This window comes from Seriola aureovittata, chromosome 16, assembly GCF_021018895.1.
Source record: "Seriola aureovittata isolate HTS-2021-v1 ecotype China chromosome 16, ASM2101889v1, whole genome shotgun sequence".
NCBI lineage: Eukaryota > Metazoa > Chordata > Actinopteri > Carangiformes > Carangidae > Seriola > Seriola aureovittata.
The window spans coordinates 84,991-111,625 of NC_079379.1; the positions used below are offsets into that span (position 1 = coordinate 84,991).

At 38.3% G+C, this 26,635-nt stretch overlaps 1 protein-coding gene across 1 annotated transcript in view; it reads left to right on the plus strand.

Moving 5' to 3' along the window:
- The first annotated feature begins 1,651 nt into the window (after positions 1-1,651).
- Positions 1,652-26,635, plus strand: part of thsd7aa (thrombospondin, type I, domain containing 7Aa) — a 201,387-nt gene continuing 176,403 nt past the window's right edge. Inside the window, exon 1 of the mRNA XM_056399169.1 lies at positions 1,652-2,077. Coding sequence (XP_056255144.1) covers positions 1,942-2,077 — 136 coding nt within the window. The 5' untranslated portion in view covers positions 1,652-1,941. The remainder of the gene's footprint in view (positions 2,078-26,635) is intronic.

Here is a 26,635-nt window from a genome sequence, read left to right on the forward strand (position 1 = left end):
GGGAGTTTGTTTGCTGAATCTGCTAGTGTTTTATCAGAGTTGATGATGGTGTTGTTTGTGGTAGCATAGGCAAGATAAAGAAAATGGTGGTGTGAGGAGCAGTGATGGCTGGCATTAGGGGAGTGACTCTGGGACGCCAGTGATCACTGTCTAGCCTCCTGGAGGTGTTGTGGGACCAACTAGACGAAACACTGGTGAAAGGAGGTTCCCACCTGATGACCCCAAAGACATGTTAGTTATCACTGCTCATTAGTCTGTACAATTAATAGTTATCATAGGACATGTTAAGCTTAGGGAGCTATTCACTGGGTCCATTTTCTGTAGCACAAGCTTTGTGTTTATCTTAAATTAAACTGTAAATACTTACCTTGTGCCTTCCACTGACCTGTGGCATCCACCGCCATGCTTACCTTCATTCCAAGGTCCACCTGTCGTTCAATTTCCGTATCTATCTTTTCTTTATCCCATATGTAGCCGCTAGGAAGAAATAGCTGTAATAATGCACATATGACACACACATAAGCTACAACATACGTTGGTTACATACGTACCCGAGAACCAAACATTCCTAAGTGCTCTTAAGTTTTGATTTTTACCTGAAAACTTCGGGTATTTTCTGTTTGAGGTTTGGTAAGAATAAAGTGACTCTAAGTGAGAATTTGTTTTAAGTGTCAGGAGCCACTTTTGTTGTCGGGGAGCGTGTGGCACCCCTGAGAGGGAATGGCCACATTAATATTATTTTGTGTATAAAGCCTATGTATGAATGGGACACTTTCATTAATATATGTATTTATTTTCATTTATTTTATTCAAAAGTAGAGAACTATATGAAAGGGGTCATTTTATTTTGAAAAGCAGTCGGGCGGAATGTAACAAAAGCACTGTTTACTTTAAATACTTGAAGGCTTCATGCCACTGTTCTTTTTTGCAGTATCAAAAGTTGTTTAACTTTATTATTATATCTATTATATGTCCATATTTTTGTCTCAGGGCACTTTAGCTGAAAAGTTGTGCAATAAAAAGTTGATTGTTTATATTTTAATTTTAGATTAAGTTAAATTAAAAATGAATTAAATTTTTTTATTATATTTTAAATTATTGAAGGCTACATGCCACTGCTCTTTGTTTTTTGGCTTTTTATTCATATTTTTCAATTAAGGAGTGAAAGAGAAAGTACGTGGAATTTATTTATTTATTTTCGTTTACTGTGGTATCAAAATAGGTATCGAGAATCGTGGATTATCACTGGTATTGGTATCGACTACTAAATTTCTGGTATCGTGACATCCCTATCTCTAAGGCACACTGTTTACTGTTTCAAAACTGAAGATTTGAACCATTGTAGAGTTTTTCAGGGAAGTTTAATTTGAAGAATATTCTGATTCAACTTTACTAGTTGAAGATTAATTTTTTAAATACAGTTTTGGCACTATTTCCCCAATAAGCACAGCTCCACACCTCCACCTGCTCAATCTAGCTGTGCACTTCGATTGGAGTGAAAAACAGCTTCAGAGAGTCCTTGGAAAAAGTGATTAGAGAAGAGTGAGAGGGAGGGAGGGCAGAGAGGGTGGGCATGTGTCTGCTCTGAGAGAGAGAGAGAGAGAGAGAGAGAGAGGGAGGGAGAGGGAGAGAGAGGGAGGTGCTGCATCTACCCAGCATACAGCAGCAGGCTGGGCTTAGGGATCTATTGTTCCCTGTTCTATTACTGCCAGACCTCGTTCTCTCTCATTAAGGAGCTAAGAGAGAAAGAGAAACAGAGGAATTGAAAAGGGAGGAAAGACCTCAGCCCCATTTGCCCAGGATTACTTCATCTTGAACGCACTGGTGTAGACAAAGCAGAAGCAGAAAACATACTCAAGTCCAGCTCTCTACCTCGTGGCCAGGCTAGCTTTTTTTCCTCCTGACTGCATTGGGAACTACAGTACTTGCTGTGCGGCGGCCATGGGGCTGGCCAGCAGAGCTGTGGGGACATTGGGTATCCCCTCTCTCTGGACATTAGCGCTGCTCTTTCTCTCCATCTGGGAGCTGGATGCACAAACTGCAGTGGAAAATAAACCCCTGTACATCTGGCAAACAGGTACTGTTCACCTTCTTTACTCTTTCACCACCTCCCCCCTAGGGTTCAGGGGAGAAGGGGTCTTCGGGATGCTGAGTTGCTGAATGAATGTCCCATTCATGACTATTCTGACACGCTTGATGAAATATTAATATGTAAATGTTTGTGTACATAACAGGATGCAGGAAAGCTGGTTAACTTGCTCAAAGTGTTGTACATGTGATTTTTAATTTATATGCACTTCACTTGTTCGTTTTTTATGATTTCATCAAATGATCCTGCAAATGAAGAGAAACTGATGATTAAACAAAAGTTTCTTTCATGAGCTTTTTTTCCTTCAGATAAGCATATAAAAAAGGTTGATGTATTGGAGCCATCTTGCTACAGTGTAATGAGGTAACATATATACTGCAGTCCCTGAGTTGAATGTCTCTTCACCCTCAACTGGGGGTTTGAGGAGCGGCCTGTGCTGGCTATCTAAAGGCTGTGCATCCTCCGTTCTGGGCTGAAGCATCTGGGACTCCTTTGTAGCCATGTACTGCAATTGGACTCATTTATCACAGTTTGACAAGTGCAGTTGATGAGAAATTGTGTGTGCACTGTATCCACATGTGGCTCTTTTTTGAGTGGGGGAAATACTAGCACACTTCAAAAGAGATTATGGAAACACCCTGTAGTGATGATGCAGGTGTTTGATATGTGAAAGAGAAACCCAGAGGTGAATGTTGATGAATGTTGCATGTTCAGTAGCTTTACAGTGTAGGCAGCATTACAAAGCTAAGCTCCCTTTTATTGCTGTTTGGGTGGTGCCTCCCACTGATCGAGAGCCCGTTCACTGTGAGAGAGCAGCACATGGTCAGAAGAACACAATACCAATGCATGGTCCACTGAGCAGAATGAATGAGTAGGAGAAAGGGAGGAGGGTGGAGAAGGCGTGATGGGAGTAGGAGTAGGGGGATGGATCTTCCTTAACCCATCAGGACAGGAGTGCCCTTTGGATGCAGCTGGAGATCAATGTTCTCTTTCAGTACTGTCAGTACTGTCTAATCTCTCTCTGTTTCTCTGGATCAATGTACTGGTTACATTGGGACTCTGCAGCCCTTTTCCATCAGTAGGGGCTGATCAATGGCTTTAGTCCTGGCAATGCAACTCAGGGATCAATGCTGGCTTTGGGTGGAATCTTAAATGTAATCTATACTTGTTAATAATTGTGGTAATAATCATGTTAAAAAATTATGTTTGTAGTATCTAAAATTGGCAGTCCATGTGAAATTAAAATACATTTTTCCTAAGAAACCAACATATACATTATATTCTTGGTGTTTGTTTTGAATTGTGCACTTATTTTGTTAGTTATAATTACCAGAAAGTTTAATTTAATTTATTTCTCTGCAGTGATAGTACCCCCAACATTTGTGTTTTGAGTTTAGTTTCAGCTGAGTTTAAAGAGTCCCAACCAATTGTCTAGCCCAATCTGTGATGGAAACACTGTATCTGGAGTCACATGTTTGTTTTGCTAGTCTGGTCATTTGCCATCACAACATCTGGAAGAAATCCTAGCTAGAGTGTTTTGGAACTTTCAATAGGTGTTGAAATAACGTTAATGAAAGAAGTGTCCCCCAACCCCAAAGGATGAAAGTTGTAAGGGGAGATACAGCTTTAATTGCTAATGGTTGACAGCTAACACTATGTGGACTTTCTGAGTAATATCGGATTTCCATGGTAGAAACAATGCTGCAAATGTGTTTGGCTGCTGAATGAGAAAAATTTAGATTTAGTTGTACAAGAATATTCCACTATTCCTTGTTTTTAAAATCTCCAATTGTTTATTTGCTCTATGCGTCAATTTAAGAGGCAATGAGACACTGAATTATGTATATTGAAAAAGTTTTAGAAATTCTAACATTTTTACCGGTATATTTAAACATATATATATAAAATGATTATTGAATTGAAGAAAGCTCAAGTTACACTGTAGGCTGGTTTAGTATTGATCTTTCGTTAAATATTAGATATCAGCCATTTTAATATGAAGGAGGCGCAGCTAAGTGGAGCTGATAAAACTAGTTTCTGAGGCCAGGTATAGCATTGTATTTTTATTGAAGTATTGAGTATTTTACAGAACTTGTAATTGTCCAAAAATGGTTAATTGCTATAATAAATAATTTTGAATTGTAATCAGAAACAAATTCAATTACTGCTTCCCCATTTTCAGTCCTATTAAAGCTAAATTTAATAGAGGCGGTAAGACGAAAGCATGTTGGTTCTGGATTATGCCAAAACCTGAATTTATATTGAATATAAAATTTTGGCACTGGACATCAGATCCTAGAATTTCCATACTATGAATAGCTTCAACTCTATTTCCATTCTTTGTTGTTGCACCTTCAATGATGATTTATTTTCTAACCACATTTATTTTTTCCTTACCAGCTTCATTGTTCACACCCTGAGCAAAGGAATGGAAATCCTATGGTATTATGTGCATTACCTCCCACCGTGATAAGGCAGGGGAAGAGATTAACAGCAGCGAAGCCAGAGCAGATTGGCCAGACAAAGTTAACCTAGATACGGTATAGACATGTTTATGTGTGTGTCTCTTCCATGCTAGTTTGGCTCAGTGACAGAACTGTGGCACTGATGTTGAGATGAATAACCATTTTTGCTTGTTGTGTTGTCTTTGATGTGACATTTTTGATGAGATCCCACCTTACTATTGGAGCTCCAATCTTTCCCCACATGCTCAACACAACAATGCATGAGGCTTTTTCTACACCTCAGCACTTTTTATCTTGGAGGGAGCGGCAGGAGTAAAGATGATGTCTGTTTGGATCTTGGAAAAAGAGATTTAGCGGACTGTCATATATATTTTTGCAGAAAGAAATTGGCTACACCCACACCTCTGGTACAGATGGATAGCTGAAATTAGCCACAGGACTAATATAGGAGGGTGGGTTCTCAAGTAACTACTGTTCTCAGCAGTATGTGCATAAATGGATGAATGAATGGAGATTCTATGTTTGTTAAATTTAGCAGATAGTGAATAAATAAAAAGATTGCCCTTTTTTGTAGGTTTTACCATAAATTATTTGATTTTGCTTTTTGTTACTTGACAGAAGTCATTTCCAAGAATAGTTCAGAGGCCAACAAATACATTTTCTGCAGATATCAACCTTCATAAGAGTGCCTATCTGAGGCAGGCAGGTTAGCGATAACTATGGGCAGGAAATCTGGGCCAAATGGTGAGACTTTGGTGAAACCTCTTTATGATGGATCTACTTTTGGTTTATAGAAGACCTCCAGCCCAAAAGATGGTCAAACCTGTATATGTGTAAAGTAAAAAATAACTAGGTATAATTAGCACAAATGCTTGTAAATGACTAGTATTTGCTAAAATAACATTTAGTCACCACCTCACAGAGCAATGAAGAAAGAGTTCTCTAGGGAGTCAAGAAACAGTTGAAGTTAGGTGATAAGAAAGATCGGAAACAAATCTCCGAGCTGAGAATGCCCCATAGCTTGCCTGTGCAAGCACAACTTTATGACTCATAGTCACATTGTGAGGTTACTTCTAGCAGCCACAGTATGACAGGAGCAAAGGAAGAAGTCAGTTAAGACTGTATGTAGGGCAACAAAGCCAGTGTTTAGAGGTGGTTGGTGTGGAAGGATGAGTCAACAAAATACTCAACTTTCCCAACTCATGATCATTATCGAAATTAAACCGAAACCACAATCTTTTCCTAAACCTGTGACTGTCTCACAGCTTCATACCTGTGTTTATTATTGTTACCAAGATGACAATGGTCCAGAACACCTGCTGCTGGTATTCTGATATTGGTTGTATTATTCTTACCATGATGTAGCGTATATACGTGGCTTGGCATCAGTCACAAGCCCTTTAGGAAGTTTATTATAAGGACATGCAGAGTTACGGACAAAATTGACACTTTGCGACTCTTCCCACCATCAAACTATCAGATTGATAGGAAACAGAGACAAAGGACCCCTCTTCCACAAACAGAACATGCTGTTAGCATGTCCGGACGACACAGAACAAGACCAAAGGTCAAAGGGCCAGCTCCAGAGGATTAACCAATGAACACCAGACAACTGGAGAATATAGGCAAAATCTCCAGTTTGTAACAATAAGACTTTGTCTATTGATATTTGATTGTTTCTTGTATAGGACAAGTAACAACAAAAGGACTGATTAACACTAAGGTGTAAATCCTGGCCTGGCTGTGCCATGCGTGAACACACACACACCAACCTCCCTTCCTCTGTCCCTCTCTAGATAAGAGTCATAAACTACAACCCACATTCCAGTCCTGGGTAGTGACCAGCAGAACTTTCTTCACAGACACAGATCTAAGGAAGAATGTAAAATTAAATATCTAGCTGTTCTGTAATTCATGAGATGTTCCCATTCAATAGCTTAATCCCAAACTTCTATTCCATAGAATGTTTGATATGTAACATGTAGATTTTAAGACAATTTCCTTCATGTGACCATACTGTCAGCATCCTTCACACGAGGTAACACACACTACATGACATCCAGAATGTCCATGTTGTTATTGTTACAGTCAAAGAACTGCTGTGTAATCCACATTTATAGACTTTTAGGAAATGTTTATATTGTTGTTTGATCAATCAACCACTTGTATCATGATTAATTCCAGGTTTGAAGGATGTAATATGAAATCAACACTCCTATTACTCCTCTCTAGTGCAAGTAGTTTTATGATATTTCATTTAATGTTTTGTGGTCATGGTGGAAGACGGATGTACGAGTTTATAAGTAAACTCTAGAATTAAATTATTCCAAAGTTCAGTGGAAAATTACTCTCTTCTCCAAGTGGGAACACAGGAGACGACGGGTGACGCCCCTGAAACATGCGCCAGCCCCCAGGGGATAAAACAGTCGTGATCAATTCACACATAGTCACAAAGTCAGAGAAGTGCAGAAAAGCCTGAAAGGTGAGAAGTAGTCAAATGTCAGTTCAGAACAGGCCAGAGGAGAACCAGAAGAGAAAGAAAAGTCAGAGAATCCCAGATGACAAGACAATGCGAGAAGCGAGAAACAATGCAGAAACTAGAAGCTGAGATCTTTGCTCGAAGCTCAGAGTCCCGGCTCAAAGCCCGGCTCTGTAGCCATGTAAACTCTTAGCTCTAAGCTGCTAGCCACAACTCATGGCTCTTAGTCATTTTTGCACTTTTCGCGTCTTTTATTTTTCTTTGCCACAAGCTCCAAGTAACGTCATTTTTGTCTACATGCACAATCTTTTATTTTTATAAGCCAACCAAGACCAACTGAACCAAAGCAACAGAAGTGCCTCAGAGTAATTTTGTAACTTTTAAATCATCAAGCTTTCCTTTTTGAAGATTTTGACAACTTTAGAGTCATCTGGTCAACGCCAGTCTCCTCTAAAGTTATCCAGCCAAAGTGAAGAGCATTAGAGTTTATTTCGCATCAACCCGCAAGAGACACCAGCAGATAACATCTGCAGGACCTCCTGCAGAGAAGCTGAGCAGAAATCAAGAGTGCCCGAGACAGAAAGTCTCCTGGCAAACTCCACCAGAGCTGAACCACTGAGACACCGGCAGAATCCGTCATCGTGATAACGGGACACAGCCTTCAGGAGAATCCATCTAGATCCCGTGTCTCCAGGGTTACCACGGCAACCACAGCCACCTGGGTTCCAGCTGAGGGTCTTCAACTCACAGTAGGCCGGTCTTAACACTCTGCTCATGACTGGGTTGATGTCAATATATAGTAATATTTAATCATCAAAATCTAATTCGTAGATGTATTATCATTAGCTGTATAGCCATAGTGTATAGCCATAACATATCCTCTCCCACCATTGCCAACTCATCACACTGCTCATTTCATTATTATTTTCATCTTTATGATTATCACACCTTGCATTTACTCTGTAGATAGTAGTTTAGTTAATAAACTCTTTTATTCACACCCAGTTGTTGTCCTGTTGTATTCTTTTGAAGTAGAGACTGGAGATCCATTGAATCCATTCCATCCATTGAATCCATTGAATGAAGTCATGGCTTCCGATATGAGATTGTTAAATTTGGCAATGAAGTAATTCATTGTTGTCCTCCTAGAGGACTGGTGCCCCATTTCAATGAGAGTAAATTCTAAAATATGGCGTTAATGCTACAATGACGACAAAGGTCCAGTGTAGCTGCTACTAGTATGCTCCTATGGATCGTATTAGAGGGTAGGGACAAACTACCTATATGGTGATTTAAGGTGTAGACTGGAGCCCAAGTTAGACCATTTTTGGAAAGCAAAACGAAGGCAAATTGTAGAATTATGACCTGAACAATTTATCGCAAACATCCATATCAGTAATTTTTCATGATGCATGCAGTGCAGTGATCTGCCTTATTCTTATCTTTTTTCCAAGATACTGACCTTTTTTTAGTACATTTTTCAAACAAGTTGATTTGCAATGGAAACGGGACAGGAGAAATTTTCACACTATACTATCATTATTATTATTTTCTAATAATGGACAAAATGACATATAGTGATAATTAAAAAAAAAACAGATTGGGTAGAGTTGATGTTTTTGACCAACAAGACAAAAAGCAGATTTAAACCACAAAAGCAATGTTCTAAGTGTCTTGTCTTTCATGTAGTTATGTCTTGTACACATAGATAAAGGCAGGGATCATAATATTTTCATATCATTATAAAATAACCAATGGTTTTGGATGAATGGCATATGTATGCTATACACAGAAAATCTGACAAATTGCCTTGGTACTTTTAGGCTTACAACATTCCTAAAAACTGTTGTTTTGAGACTATATTTCCTTTTTGCCCTCATTGGTGTTTTCAAAACAACCTTTTATACACCAAAAACACTGCCTGTGTAGCTGAAGACATCCTGGTCTGGTGCAGGATAACAATAGTCTCTGCAGAGCCAAACAAACCAGAGCAGTAACTTATGGTGATTAGCAGGGCAGTTGCCCTGTCCAGACACAGTCAACTTCAGAAAGCACCAATGGATGGTGGCTGTTTAGGGCCGCACAAACCACACACACAGAAAACAGTGTCTTGGTATTGTCCTCATGCAGCATATGGCTCTGTTCAGACCTTCCACTGCAGATGCTCGTGTCCATGTGGTGCACAAAAGAAAGAGGCTTTGCCTCGAGTCACATGGCTCACTCTTTGTTCTTCCTCAAATGTCCCCATAGAATAACCCCCCTCCCCACCCCAACCCCCAGGCACACACTGCCACCGTCACTCTTTCCCTCTCTCACCCTCTCCCTTTCTCAAGGTGACCTTTAACCTCAGAGCTGAGAGGTCTCTCATGAGGATATCAACAGTGTAAGGTGGCGGGGCTGGAGGGTGAAATAAAGCAGCATCTCCAGTTCAAGTGTCAAGTGCTTAATTCAACTATTTACACCAATAAATTCAATAAGTTGCGGCTGATCTGGAAGTCAACGAGCCTACGAAGGTGATAAACGAATCATCATATTTTTTAATCTAAAGGTGCCAGTAATGTGTAAAGCTGCACTGATCCATATATTCTGATCATTTTAGCCTTTACTAGCTGATTAGCTGTTCTGCTTTCTGTCTTTATGCTAAGATAGCCTTAACCTACCTGTACCTTTCTCTGTATGTTACTCACAGTGAGAAAACTGATAGTCTCTTGGGGTTCTAATCTAACTTTGACAGCAAACAATCCTGTTTTAAAAAATGTTTGATTGTATCATGGAACACTGGTGTGTAACAGCATGTGCAGCTTCAAGGGATGAAAACCTATATTCTCCTTTTATGTGCTGTCTGCTGATGTCAAGTTTTTCATTGAAAACATATGGCTGTTTACAAGTAATTAAAAGGCATTTGTTGTTTTGAACAGACACTTGAGTGTCAGATGGGCCTGTGCAGATGGAATTGGAGGAGGCTCATGGAGGCAGGTGAAAATATTTCTGTTTTCGATGGGATTCATCAACTGCCAAATTGCAGCCTGCCAGGCAGATTTGAACAGCTGGATTCAGCTTCTTCAAACCCACACTGTGTGGGTTTGAAGAAGCTGTGGACACAGGGAGGCTGAGTTATTACGTGGGAATGGAGTTTGTTTGATCTGGGCGCAACTCCACTGCATGGCTGCCACCTTGTCTGTGATCTGACAGGAAGCCAGCACATAAGAAATATACACTCAGGTTTGATTGATAAATGGGTTATAGATGTACAGGACTGACAGCAAACAATTATTAACCAGAGCACCAGTCTAAAGAGCACCTCAGTCTCCATTACATCTACAATACAAAAGTGTATTGCACCTCACTGCTAAATCACAGGTTTTCTTCAAGCTTCTCCATTTGTGGAGTTATAAGTGAAGTTGGTTGTAAGGATAGTGCAATCATACTATTGAGATCCAAATCTTTATTATTAGTGTGAATGCTGAGTCAGCATTCCCACTATTGTTATCCAAATCTTTATTAGTGTGAATGCTGAGGCATTTGTTGTTGTTAAAATTATAAGTCGAAAAGTAGTAATATAAGTAGTAAAAAGTTGAATTCAAGCAGAAACCTCCTGAAGAAGCTGAATGTTTTGATAGTTGAACGGTTTTTGTAGCACAAAGTATGGAGGACTAGTTAGCTGCTGAAAAGCATATGGAAGAAAAATAACAAAAGATTTGAATAGCAATAGTGTAAATGCTGAGTCAGCTTTCACTCTACAAAAATCTACTACAAAAACCTTTCGACTATCAAAACGTTCAGCTACTTCAAAAGATTTCTGCTTGTAATCAACATTTTTCTATCTATAATTTTTTCAAATATTAAGTTTTGATGCTATTTTTTGCCATTCAACTGAATGGAGAGACTGTTCAAATCCTTGAAAACTTCAGCCTTTTTGAACTTCAGATAAGACTTACAGATAAGTTTTTGGAATATGGAGGTGAACTGAGCGCAGGGTTGAGTATGTAATGATTGGAACTGAATTCCACAGTTTGGAATCATATTTCATTGATTTTCAGTCTCTTTAATCAGTAATTATTCTTTAGGGTCATTAGTATCCATATCTATCCAAATCTATCATGTGTCACCCATCAAACCCCAATATCAGAGTCCCTTCACCACAAAATGATTGTGCAATGCAACTGTTTGTGTGTGGGTGATGCCAGTGGTCCAAAACAATACCAGTCCAACTAACCATAATACAGTGATTAGCACTGTCTTCCTGCACTCAGATAAACCCTTGTTTCCCTCTGGCTAGCTGATGCTCCCTGTGTGACTTGATTAACCCTGGCAAACGTGCCGGAGGATTGGCCTAGGCAGCACTAAGAGCTCTTAATCAACCTGCTAATTCCTCTCAATGCCAGCCCCTATTAGTGCTCACTTCCAGCTAACCCTCACCTGGCACATAATCTAATAAGCCAGCCTCCAATTATTACCCTCAGATAGTAAGCACAACGAGAATGTATTTAATGGTTGCAGTGTTTCTAAACCAAAACCTAATGGCCGTGTTTTGTGACCAATCTTGCTAATTTGTTATAGAAATTTGTTTATCTGTCCCCCAAGGGTGTATGCCAAATTTGGTGTTGCTAAACATAAAATTACAGTTCTATTCATTTTACTGTTTTTCAAATTATTCAAATTATAAAAAAATCTATCCAGGCCCACTTCAATGGTAGAGCACATTGAGCTGGGCTTATGTGTCAAATTTCAAGTCAATCTTACAAATGGTGTGAAGGGCATTGGCTTTTGAAAATGAGCCTTAATCAGAGCATCACCATGTTGCTGATAGCACTCATACCTCTCGGGCCAGAAGCGCACATCATTTCCAGTTATTTGGCCAAGTTTCATGTTTCTCACTCATTCCAGTTCATGGCAATTTGAGCTGCGGCATAAGACAAATAATAATAATAAACCTGAGCATACAGACTTCGGGGCTAGGACTCTAACTAGTGCAGTGCTCGTTCAAAACATACCTGTTGGTCATGGCTGATTGCTTTGACTTAATTCAGCCCATGCTGAAGTGCTTCAGGATGCTTTTGCATCAATTAATTTCCAATTTGCACAACTTGGGTCTCTGTCTAAAATAATCCTGATCCTGAATGATTCTCTTCAGGTTTTGTGGCTACCTTGCAGAAATTTAGGCAGAAATAAAACATGATACATCCAGCAACACAAATATTTCCAGGACCACAGAACAGTGGAGACATTTTTCAATCAAGCAATTAAACCGGCACTGTCAGTCATGTAAAGACTGGTGAGAAGATTGTGCAATAGTTTTACAACAACAACAACAACAAATGGGAACGTGAAAGGGAGTTCAGCTTACCTATGATTGCAATCAAGACAACTAAGATGGAAATTCAACACACTGTGTATTTGTGTAATGAGTGTGCGCATATGTTTAAATGTAGTTGTTAACTATAGGTGTTGCTCCGATACTGAGTTTACCAAAATGAAATATTGGAGTAGGGGTTGCTTTCTACATTCAAAGTCATATTCCTGTTAAAGTTAAGACAGGCTCTCATGTTGTCAGATATAGAAGTACTGTGGCTACAAGTTTGTTTGAAACATCTTAAACCAATATTGATAGGATGTTGTTACAGACCACTGAGTGCTAATAGTTGGTATTTAGACAAAATTTGTGACATGTTGGATCATACGAGTAGCCCTAGTTATGAAATTTATTTTATGGGTGATTTTAAATATATACTGGAATTCTCCTTGCTGTCTGATGAAGATGAACTAACAAGTGTATCTGCAGCTTGTGGTCTATCACAGATTATTAGTAAACCAAATAGAATATATTTAATAAGTGACAACATATCTTTACAAACACACCAGTGATTTGATCTAACTCCGTATCTGTGCCAATAGACTGTAATCTCATTGCGATTGTAAGGAAAACAAAAAGTTCCTAAGCCTGGTCCTAAAGTAATGAGGAAACGATCATTTCTGAATTTCAATCAGGTCAAATACAAGGAAGATGCTTAAAATGCTAACTGGTCAAAAGTGCTTTTAGAAAAAGATCCAGAGGAAGCATGTCATTCTTTCAGTGAACTATTAATTAGAATTGTGGACTGTCATGTGGACCAATAAAGAAATTTACAGTTAGAAATGTCAACATATCAAGGCTGTATAAGGAACTATAAGAACAAATGAGTGGAAGCTAATCGCAATTTCATTGAGTCTTAAATCAGATTGGCTGATATACTGCAAATTAAGGACCTTTGGTACTAAACTAAATAAGAAGAAACAGAAATTGTGTTATTAAAAGGTTGGTAAACAATTATGGAATACTTTCAATAATTTATTAAAGGGAAACACTAAGTCTACCCCATCTTACTTAGAAACTAGAGGGGAATTTCTAACTAAACCAGAAGATATAGCAAATTATTTTAATAGTTATTTTATAAAAAATATAGATGAGTTAAAAGACACAACACAGTGGAAAAGCACAGATCTATCATATATGTTAATAAATCATACGATGCAGGGCAAAGAATGTAAATTTGAACTCAAGAAAGTCATTGTTGCTAAAGTCGAATTCATGATGATAAACTGTAAAAATAAAGCACCTGGCGTCGATGATCTTGATAGTAAATTGCTCACTAATTCGCTAATTGCTCCAATGGTCACACACATTATTAATTACTGTTTCAATGAAAATAAGTGTCCACAAGCATGGAAAATATCCAAAGTGGTGCCAATACTTAAAAATAAAAAGTTGCCATAGCCGACTGATAAGCTTATTACCAATTTTAAGCAAAATAATGGAACGAATTGTGTACAAACAGATTCAGTATTATTTTTCAAAAAATTATTTGATCACTAATTATCAACAGAATGAAAAGGTCATAAGATTAAACAGAAATTGAGGTCAGTAAGACCAACTTGAAAATGGCTAAAAGAATGTAAAGGTATGCTCAAACAGAAATTAAGGCCGAATGCCAAGCAGAAAATAATGTGAGAGATGAATAAGTCCACACGACCATGATTCAGCAAGTAAAAGGTCAGATAGGACCGAACTGAAATAAAGGTCATGAGACCAACCAAAAATGAAGGTCAGAAAGACCAACTTAAATGAAATGCACAAAATGTAAGGTCCACTGACCAACAGAATTTTGTCAGTTCGACAACAGATAAAGGTTGATTGCCAAATGGAAGTTATATAGCTTTGACGATTTAAGACCCAACAGCCAATGAAATGCTGTGAGTGATGTATAAGGTCATGCATGATTCACAAATATGGTCAGCTGTTCGGTCAGCTGGGAACTTACACTCAGTAAGACCAAATTAAATATAAGGGCAAAAAGAACGTTAAGGTCTGACGACCAAACAGAAATTAAGTCAGCAATGACAAAATTTTAAGGCTGAATGCCAAACAGAAAATAACTTGAATAAAGCATAAGATTGCACTGACCATATTATCAGTAGAAAATAATAAAGGTCAGCTAGGACCAACTGAATTAAAAGGTCATGAAACCAACAGAAATTAACGTCAGTAACATCATCTTAAATAAAGTGGCAAAAAGCATTACCCAGCTAGAAATTTTTTGTTCTAAAAACATTTTGCAAGTGTTTCATGTGTAGCATTAACGTCATAATTTAGAATTTACTCTTGTTGAAATGGGGCACCAGTCCTCTGGGAGGACAACAATGAATTACTTCATTGCCAAATTTATCAATCTCATATCGGAAGCCATGACTTCTCGATCCAATGGATCTCCAGTCTCTACGTCAAATGAATACAACAGGACAACAACTGGGTGTAAATAAAGGAGTTTATTAACTAAACTACTATCTACAGAGTAAATGCAAGGTGCAATAATCATAAAGATGAAAATAATAATGAAATGAGCAGTATGATGAGTTGGCAATGGTGGGAGAGAATATGTTATGGCTATACACTATGGCTATACAGCTAATGATACTACATCTACGAATTAGGTTTGATGATTAAATATTGCTATATTTTGACATCAACCCAGTCATGCTCGGCTTCTCTGCAGGCGGTCGTGCAGATGTGTTATCTGCCGGTGTCTCTTGCGGGTTGATGCGAAATAAACTCTAATGCTCTTCACTTTGGCTGGATAACTTTAGAGGAGACTAGCGTTGACCAGATGACTCTAAAGTTGTCAAAATCTTCAAAAGGGAAAACTTGATGATGATTTAAAAGTTGCAAAATTACTCTGAGGCACTTCTGTTGTTTTGGTTCAGTTGGTCTTGACTTGGCTTATAAAAATAAAAGATCGCACGTGTAGATAAAAATTATGTTGCTTGGAGCTTGTGGCAAAGAAAATTAAAAGATGCGAAAAGTGCAAAAATGACTAAGAGCCATGAGTTTGTGGCTAGCAGCTTATAGCTAAGAGTTTACTCGCTAAAGAGCTGGATTTGAGCCGGGACTCTGAGCTTTGAGCAAAGATCTCAGCTCCTAGTTTCTGCATCGTTTTCTAGCTTCAGCTTCTCAGCCTCTAGTTTTTAGCTTCGTTTCTTGCATCTTCTTCCTTCTTAGCATCTGGGTTTCTCTCCTCTGAACTTCTCTTCATCTGACATCTGACCTGTTTGAATTGTTCACGACTGTTTTATCCCCTGGGGGGCTGGTGCATGTTTCAGGGGTGTCGCCCCTCTTCTCCTGTGTTTCCACTTGGAGAAGAGAGTAATTTTCCACTGAACTTTGGAATAATTTAAATTTAGAGTTTACTTATAAACTTGCACATCTGTCTTCCACCATGACCACAAAACATTAAGTGAAATAACATACAAAACTACTTGCACTAATAATGGCAGAGAAGAGTAATAGGTGTTGATTTCATATTACATCCTTTAAAACTGGAATTAATCATGATACAAGTGGTTAATTGATCAAACAATAATATAAACATTTCCCAAAGCTAATAGTCTATAAATGTGGATTACACAGTAGTTATTTGACTGTAATAATAATAATATGGGTGTTCTGGATGTCATGTAGTGTGTGTTACCTCATGTGAAGGATGCTGACAGTATGGTCACATGAAGGACATTGTCTTAAAATCTACATGTTACATTTCAAACATTCTATGGGATAGAAGTTTGGGATTAAACTATTACATAGGAACATCTTATGAGTTACAGAACAGCTGGATATTTCATTTATTTAGAAACCCACTTTTTTCTACAAAATTTCACCTTTTTTCTGAGTCACCCAGCTCTCTCATACCTGCATGTATAATTGTGATTCAAACTATAAAATGGAGAAAAACTTCTGCTCTCTCCAAAACACAACAAATGTTTTTTTTCAACATGTAAACTTTTCAAACTCTGAGCACTCAAAGGAGGAGTGCAAATCACTTTTTCTTCAAAGTTAGAGTGAAAGCGTCAGTTGGCTAGAGTGCGTGAAGCAGTAAAAAATAACCTTTATTTTTAACTCGAGATCACGGCCAAACCGTAAAAAGGAGACAAATAATTATTTCTGAAAATGTAGACATAGTTGTTGGGATTCATAAAATGTAACTTTGACAGGCAGGGTCTGCACAAAATTTAAACGGGGGTGCCGAGTCCGGCAGCAATACCTGTCTCACTCTCATTGACACCTAATGTAATCATCTTTTTTTTTTCAAAAGAATCTCACTCTGTCTTCGCACTGAGCTTACTCACTCATTTTAAGGAATATCTGAATAAAATAGAGACTGTAAGAAATTTCTGGCTTCAGTGTCTGGCACGGTCTTTTCAATTTATGAAAAGAAGTAACGGTTTTCTCATAATTTGCAGTTGTTTGAAGCCGTGTAGAAGCCAAATTCTGGGCAGATTTTCACATTGCCATGGTAACGGCAGCTCCTGACCTGTGTGCGTGCGTGCGTGCGCCTAGCAACCAGAAAACCAACTCTCCAAGCTCCGCTAGCTTTACATTAGCTGCATGTTAGGTCTTAAATTACATTTAGTTAGGTCTTAAATATGTAAGTCCATTTACTGCTTCCTTCGTTGCTTTTTTTTTTGTTAAGAGAGTGAATGAAGTTGTGACGGTCTCCGCTGAGACAGAGGAGAGGAGAAGCTACTAGCCCTCTCTCGCTGTCACTTCTTCTAGAGCGTTGCTCTCCTCTGTGTTACAGCTGAAGGTATGGATTTCTGCAAGAAAGTGTCTTTTTTGACATATTTTTTAAAATCTAATGTCAGTTACTGTTACAGGTCTATTATAAACTGGTAACGCATTTTGTACCCTCTGGGGTTCCTCGCATCCAAAAAAGGACACACAAAGAAAATGCTATAAAATCATCATATATCAATATTTTTTTCTGCTTTTTTTTGCATACATCTCTTAAACCACTTCAGTTCTGCTCAAACCTACCAGATGTTTATCAGTTTTCAGGATTTTAACCATTTAAATGCCAGTTTGAAGACATGTTGCCTCTTGTTTTATTAAAAAAAACAACACAGAATATGAGATATTTCCCACATTATACATAATGGAGGGATGTGACATTGTTTTATATCAGAGTCTTTTATATCAAGACATTTCTCAAAACCAGAATATGATCAGGGTGACTTTTGAACACTGGAAATAAATCATGTACTCATCCTGGCAGTAGCCCCCGTGGCACTCAAAATTTCCCTGGAATTTTCTAGTTATTATTATTATTATTAAATCAAGAGTACTGCCTTGACCTGCACTATGTGAAAAGCGCCCTAAGACGACTTTTGTTGTGATTTGGCACTATATAATTATAACTGAATTGAATTGAAAATTGACTTCTATAGCTCATGACAAACTTGAACATGTGTCAATCTGTTCAGAAGTTATGAGCCTTTTTTGAGATATGCCATGCCCACTGCCAATTAACAAATTGTATTGGTGCATCCCTAATAAAACAAATTTACAATATACAACACAAGTGCAATTTAGATTTAACAAATTTCAAACAACCAAATTTGTGTGCGTGAGTGTGTGGGGGACAACGTTACTAATGTGTTGAAACTGAGACTTACTTGGGCTATTCTGGTTGTCCCTGGCTGAAAATAAATCCATCCATGGGGTAACTAAAAAACAAAAGGTCACAGTAAGTCAGAAAGTCAAAGCAGTTCACCGAAAGAGCGCTTACATTTTTGTCACTTGTATATAACCATTTGTACATAACCTCAGAAATGCTCTACAGGGGCCAGCTGCCCCAGTTGAATGTGAGCCCTAGACCAGCCTTATCTTTGACTATCCTTTTCATAAGTATTTACACTTGTTGCACAAATACTAGTGTACTTGGTGCTGCCATGAAATCAACAAACCAACAAACACATCAACAACTAGACAATGTGCTCAGTAGAGCACATACCTCCGCCAAGGAAACAGATCCAGTCTTCAACTTATTCACCTTACTGCCATGTTTGGTTAACTGACGTCATGATTAGAGGATTAGACACAAAAACGCCACGCTACTACTATAATGGAATAGCTCATTTTGTCACTAATTTAGGTGTCTATTCTGTTATATATTTCATGTCACAATGAGCTACCTTACTTTTAACCACATGTATATAGGTGTAATAGCCCATTCCGATATAAGCTGAGCTACTATACCATGATTTTTGTAAGGGTATCTCACAGGATGAGTTGCTGGCAGCTTATCTTTGGCGCGCACCACAAAACATCAGAATACTAGGCTTTTGATGTAGGCTATTGAAAAGGACCAGCATAATTATGCCTGGCCTATGCGAATTTCTGAGGAAAACAATGTTTGACAAATTCAACAAATATAGACACCAAGATTATACAGAGACATCAAACACTTTGTGGTTACTCAGTACCATTTACTTATTAGAGATGCAATACCAATACTGATATCGGTCCAATACTGACTCAAATAGCTGGATCAGGTATCAGTGATAATGAGCCGATCTGGTGTCGGGTACCATTATTTTAATAAATAACAATTCAGTAAATTTATATCTATATATTTATTTGTTACATTTTATTTTACAAAGTTAGAAAAGAAATGTTTAAGTCAAGCCTGATTTTGCCTTACACATAAAAGAATGATCCCACTCTCTTCCACACAGAGAGGTTTACAGCTTATTAATTAAACACTGTTATTGGATCGGTACTCTGTATCGGCCGATACCCAAAGCCCAACTATAGGTATCTGTATTGGAACTGAAAAAGTCAGTGCATCCCTATTACTTACAAGAAGGTATTGTTGCCATCTGTGGTACTGAGAGACCCAGATCCTTCGTGACAGATGTGACAGATTTTTTCTTCACTCTCTTGACTAAGGGCCCATCTATATCTGTATCTAATGGAGAGATATTCATACATATCTGTCAGCTAAGCATATATACTAGCATTAGATATTTTCTTGAAAAATGCAAAAAATGAAAAACACACATCCATCAAGTAATCTTTTACCTGACTCAAGGTACCGAACAGGAGCAACAGTCTTCCTGCCAGTTTCCACTTCCTGGTCACTCTCCAAATTTGAAGTCATTGTTGCTTGGTTAACCTTGTTTCTAGAACTTGTTGTAGGTGTCTACAAAATATGAATACAGATCAGAACTATGAGGCAGACAATATATGTGTAAGAGTTGTTAGGTGTGTGTGTGTATATATACATATATACATATATATATATATATATATATATATATATATATATATATATATATATGTATATATGCAGGTGGTGCTCCTCCTGAGACTGATCTCAGAATGTTTTATCAGTTCTCAATGTTAGATTGGTGATTTCAGGATACATCACCCGATGGCCATCCAACAGTCCTTTTTGTGTACATTTGTCACATCCATAATAGCTTGAACATAGCTTTATGGACTTCACAAGAGTCTTGGCTGGGGCATCACAAGTAACACAACGCAGCTTCAGCCTAATCAAACTACTGTCTGTCTCTAGTCCATTTTCCATAATACTGCGAAGGTCACCAACAGCATCATCAAGAAAGTCAAGATTAGTTGGCTTTGACAAACCAAAACGGAGAGCCAATGGGAAAACTGAGGGAGGAGATAAATTCAATTGGCACAATACTGGCCACAGAGTCTGGCTGCTGCTTTTGAAAAGCAGCAGAGTGTCCATTTTCTATCAAAATCTTTAACAAAGAATCAACTGCATTGTGTTTTATATGAAAGTCATTTGCCAACTGTGCAATGGAATGTCTGAGCGTGGGGTTAAAAACAGAGGAAAGAGGAAAAAATGTTATCGAAAAGGACATGCCGAGCCCAATGTGAAATACATGCTGTTTTCACTGTAAAGAGAGAACACAAACAATGCCAATATGAGTAACATTCATGTTAAGTGAAATATCAGTACAGTTGGCCAAACAGTTAATTATAATAATAATAATGGGCAACATCCCTGAAAAAGCGCATTTTATAGTGGTCACAAGAAGAAGATGAAGTATATAATCTACTTTGTCATATAGATTTCTGCTTTGTCAAGTAGATTTTAATACCTGGGGAACACCGATTTCTCTGCCATGTATACGCATAACCAATCAGCTTTTAACTAGTAAGCATGTGCACCCCATATCAGACTGCAGACAGAGAAAGCACGACGCTGAGCGACAGGATGAAAGGAGAGATCATTACAGGAGTGAAGCGTCCTTGTATATAAAATAATAGCATCCAAAGTCTGACTGAAACTAAAACAAAATAGCATGTAGATGTCTAAATAAATAATTTTCCTGTAAGGAAGAACTCCACTCTGTCTGTCTCTCACTGCGCTGTCCGGCTGCTCCAACACATGATGAACTGGATTTAGAACACATGACAAAACCAGAGCATTGCTGCGAAACGGAATGCGGCGCAATAATTGTTTTATCTCGATAATCTTACTTTCATTATCGTTGGAAGCCAAAATTGTAATAAATTCGATTAATGGCCCAGCCCTACAATCTCTTAAAAAATGTATGTTTTTAATAGATTTTCACGTCTTCAATTTGAAAAAATGTTTTTGTAAGACCCGTAAGACCCCTGAATGGTGAGCCAACACTCTCTAACATAAATTACTTACCAGTACAATAATCAGCATGCGCAGACCTAGAGCTGAGCGCGACATTCAAAAGTTAGAGAGGGAATTATTAATTTTTTATTTATATATTTATTTTTTGGTAATGTTATTGAATAAGGTAAACTATAGCAAGTATAACATGCTTTTTAACATATAACATCACTGTGGCCATCTCTAACTTTATCATGGTGAGCAAAATGCAGTCTAACTTCCAACAATTAGGCCTACTTTTACCTTCATTTTGTATGCACAAGTGACTAGCTAGTAAGTAAAACACTTCACCCTGAACTAATCCTCTCTCACTGTGCGCTTACTAAAAATTAATACCCCTCAGTCGCTGTCACTGTTGTATAAAGAGAACCGCTAAGATAAGCATTTCCCAGGCTAATTTACCATTCACATCAGTGAACTGATAATGCTAATAACATGAAGGGCTGAAGGACAAGCTACTGTATCTAACATTAGTTATAACGTTAAACAAAACAAGAACGACGGGCCTAGTAATAACTAATGAAAATAATAACTGCTAATAAATGTACTTATTAATTTAAAATGTGGTGAGTTACATCATTATCTTACCTTTACATAGCGCTATCAGCGTTGTAGCCCGGTAGTGGTCCACCAATTTCTTTTTCTTAAGACTGCGAAGTCATGACCCGCCCTACTATGCCTCTGATTGGTCCATGAAAGAAATTCGATTGTGTCCTTTTCATTGACATATAGGCGGAACCAACGACAACTTGAAATTGTGCTCCACCTACCTGTCCTCAAGGCCGTTACTGCACAAACTGACAATCAGTCTTATTCCATATATATATATATATATATATATATATATATATATATATGTGTGTGTACATTATACACCTCAGCTACCTTCAGTGCACTGGCTCCCTATTCGGTACTGAATCTCTTTTAAGCTCCTATTGTTTATTTTTAAAGCCCTGCATGGGCCCAGAGCTATATTACTGAACTTGTATCCCCTTACAGTACAGCTAAGCCCCTCAGATCCACAGATCAGTGGCTGCTAACCATGTCACAATCACATCAGAAACTTTATAGAAACATGGCTTTCAGTGGCAGCACCTAGACTCTGGAATACTCTTCCTGAAAATACCAGACTCCTTTAAAAGGTGTCTTATGACACACTTTTACCCTCTTGCTTTTCTCTGTAATGATTTGTGAAATGATATGTACTCTACATACATGTTTGTATGTACACGTATGTACGTGTGTATGTGTGGATCATTTATGTACATGTATGTGTTTGTAGGTATGTATATATATTTGTATATTTCTAAGATATTATGTTTTATGATAACTATGATAACACTCTATAAATAAATTTAACCTGGACCTCATGGTCCCTTGTTAATATACTGTTTCCCATTACAGGAACATTTTATAAGAAACATTGTCATCTCAGGCCTCAGTAACATTTTCAGAATGCTGATTTGAGAACATTATTTCTTTGTTGTCATGTAACATTTTGGGAATGTTTTTATGAAAGAACATTCTATAATCTGTTACCCCCAAAACATCTGCAAAACATCCTCAGAATGTTGCAGGTAAAACATTCTACTTTTGTTAACATATCACATTGTAGGAACGTTTTATAAAAAATGTTATGTCATCTCAGGCCTCGATAACAACAATTAGAATGGGAATGTGGGAATGTTTTGTAAAAGAATATTCGATAATCTGTTACCTGAACAACATCCTCAGAATGTTGCAGTTAAAACGTTGTTTTAGTTAACATTTAACCTTATAGAAACATTATTTGAAACGATAAACATTCTTAAAACGTTCTTTGAATATTACATTAAAACATTTTCTTTAAAACATTATTAGAACTTGTAGGTAACGTTAGCCAATGTTGTGGCAACATTTCCTTCTAGCTGGGAAGGTCCGAGTTGCAAGTCAACCATGAAACCACCATAGATGAGACCACCAGCAGTTATATGTATGATTTACCAAGAAATCCGGGCTTCAGAGATGTTTTATTTTTTCAGAACAGTGCTGACCTCAGGACGGATGTAAGAGGTGTAGGCAGAAGAAGACCAATACCCCAATTGTTGCAGGGGGGAAGATGGAATGCCTTGATTGGCTGCAGAAGTAGCAAGAATGCCCTGAGTAATAGTGAGTGGATAAATTGTTGTTGACGCTTTGATGAGAACTTGCTTTAAATGAGAATCAAGCCATGATTTTAACAAGGGAAAATTCCCAGGAATGACAAATAATGGAGAAAAGGGGCTGGTTATTTGATCTCATTTGTAAATATTTTAGCATGGATTTGAGAGGACGAAAAGGGGAGTCAGTATGAGCTACTATTATGGAGCTCCTCTGCATTTGGAATGCTTTAGATGAAGGCTGTAGTGATTAGGATAAAAGGTCAAATCAAGAAAGGAAATAGTTCAACTAAGATTGAAAGATGGAGAATGTAGTAGATTCCCCAACACTTAGGAATGCATAAAATGCCAATAAAAATAGTGCATCAAGCAGCTGATCTATATATGAGAGAATACCATCTCTGAGTACAGATAACATCCTGTGCAAAAGGGAGAGAGTAATAGGACGCCTACAGTCCTACACGGAGAGAAGACAGGTTTAAGTGGTATGCATACTGAAACACAAAACATAGCAAAGGTTTTCCAAGCACAGTCAGGATTTCAAGGTGGAAGCTGCCTCACCCTTCCTCATGTACATCCTGGCTGATTCTAAATATTTATGCAAAGAGCCATAGTTTAGGACAAAGCTAGAACACAAGGAGAGGTAACTTGAATAGGTATTGGGCTGGCCTCTGGACAGATGCTCTAGAAGGTCTGGAAATTGAAACGAGAAAGAGAATCAGCTAAAGTCTTGTAATGCCCAGGGCATGTGACGGTCCTTGATGATGATGTTGTGAGTGATAGAGGACCACGTGATGCTTCTCACGAAAGTCATGATATCTTGATGAGGAGCACTCTCTATTGACAACTGCCTATTTGTCGCATAACACTGAGATTTGTTTGCGTCTCCAGTGATGGCCCCAAATGTGGCATGCAGCAGCGATGGAATAAATCTCTAATAATGCAGAGGATTAATATAGATGGGAAAAGGAGAGAGGCCACCAGCATGTGAACCACTGCCCTTGAATATTAACACCCACGGATGCGGTGGCATCTGTGAACAACTGCAAAGAATCATAGGAATGCACCAACTAATCATAGAAGATGGTGATGCCATTTCAGTGATTGAGCAGGTGAAACCAGAAGCACAGATCAAAGTGGCACCCTTCATCTAGAGAGACAGTCTTGTAGGTTTGGCATGGAAGACGCCAGGACCAACAAACAGGAGATGAAGGAGCGCCCCTGAGAAATAGCGCGGATGGTGAAGTTAAGATGGCCCAGGAGAGATAGAAGTTGTTTAGTGACATTTATTTAGTTGCAGAAAGACCATGTTATGTCATGTATGCGCTGCAGCTTCTTGACTGGGAGAAACAATTTCATCTCGGTGGAGTCCAGTATGATGCCAGGAAACTCTCGCTGCGTGTCTGGACATATAGTTTTCTCATTTGATAGGGGAACACCCAGCACCTGAAAAAAAAGTTCTGGTGGAATGAAACTATTGACGCTTGAGAAGGGGCTGGAGCGAGGAGCTGACAGAACGAAGATTAATCTTTTCCTTTGTGAATAGTTCCTTGTAGCTACACTTATGAAGCTTGTGCAGTACATGGGAAATGGAGAAGACTGTAATGGGCAGATAATGTACCCTTGTTAACCTCCTTCTCTACACTTTAGAAACTATTTCTGGCTTTTTAACTGCTGACTGGAGATTTTTTGCAACGTATGTAAGTGTAGGGGAAGTGACGACCTCGACCCGAAAACACTGATAGAGGGCAGTGAGGTGATCAACAAACACAGAATCATGGTGGGAGGACAATTCTGCAGCTAAGCATTGAACAGCTAATAGTGTAGATGCGTGATTGTTCAGAATGTCTTTGAATAGCGACTGCTCAGATGACAAGGAGACATCCGAATGCGCCAAGTGCAAACTGAGCAGGGTTGAGCTTCTTTGCAATTGCTGCAAATGTGAAGACTGGAGAATGAGCAAACATTTTAATTGAAATTATTACAAATTGGCATGCTGTTGAAAAGATGTATCTGATGCCCCAGTTTATCGATGGACGGCTGATAAGCAGGCTGAAGGGGGTTTCTGGAGCTAGACTGAAATTGCATTGTGGGGTGGAGGGAGGTGAACCCCCGCAAGAGTTGCAGGAGACACTTTGTTAGCCTTTGGCAACCATCACCAGCATCTTGGTGCCCAGCATGGGACAGTCAGTTGAGGTGAATGTTTGATTGGGCAATGAGGACCGCTGCTTTCTTAGAGAAAGCTTTATGTATCAGATACCTGGAAAAACGGAGTCATCATTCCTACAGGGTCCCGACGGGAGCAAAAGACTTTACAATTAAGTGATATTTAATAACGAGCAGTAGTAATCATCATTTTGCTGTTCCAGACCTTGCATGTGTCCACTCTGGTTTTTAAAACAGACACGATTATAGCTTAATTTTAATTGAACAAATATTTTTTAATCTGACAGGATTCCTGTCAGTGATGATACTTATACTCTCTTCTTCACTGTAGCTCAGAATAACACAAAGAGACTCTGTGACAATAACTGGAAATAAAAACTTACACATCAAACATTTGATTAACAATTAATTTAACAATAACATTTAAATGAAATATCTACATAATTTGACATATGATTACGATTAAGAAACACCGTGGATGCATGGCATGAGCGTTGCAGCTGCGGAACATGTTGATTTTCATTTTGGCGGACATATTAACAGGTTAGGGTTGACATGTCTGCATGATGCGCATCTTTCGCCTTGCTCTGGTATGGTGTGATTGAGAGATTCGGTCTCTCACCTATTTTTCATGAATGTGGCGTGCCTCTCCCAGCAAAAATAGACAGAGAAAACACCTGTTGATGTCATATTGACATCATACCAGCAACATCACATAAAACTTCCACTATAGTTGTCTATGTCTAGACTGAATCTGAATATGACACAGACATGAAGAAATATAATGTTTTTTTTAAACCATTTTAGCAGCTGCATGTCGAGGCTAATAAAATGAATTAATAAATAAATCAGAAATGAATTTATATTGAAAAAAAATCCAACATTCCAGTAACCTCTGCAGCAGTTCAGTGACATCAGCTGCTGCACTCACACAACGCAGACAGTGTAAACCTGAAACAAAGCACAGATAGACAGGCAGAGCACTTAGTTCAGTTTCTTAACCTGCTCACTTTTTGTGGTTGCACAAAGAAGTTTCAGCCACAATTTGATTTTATCCCAACTGTAGCTAACCACAGAAAACAGAAGGGACACAACAGGGAAGTGGCGGGACAGTCAAAGAGAGAGAGCTGCAAGCTGTAAAAAGCTCTTTCTACATGCCTCCCCCTGCCGATACAGAGTCATTATTGGGAATGCTGTGATTATTAAATGTAAAGAAACAATATTTTGTGATAACAGTTTTGTTTTGGCAGCAAACACCTAGGTGTTGCAATGTGAACCGGGAACTGGATTTTGCTTCAAGACAA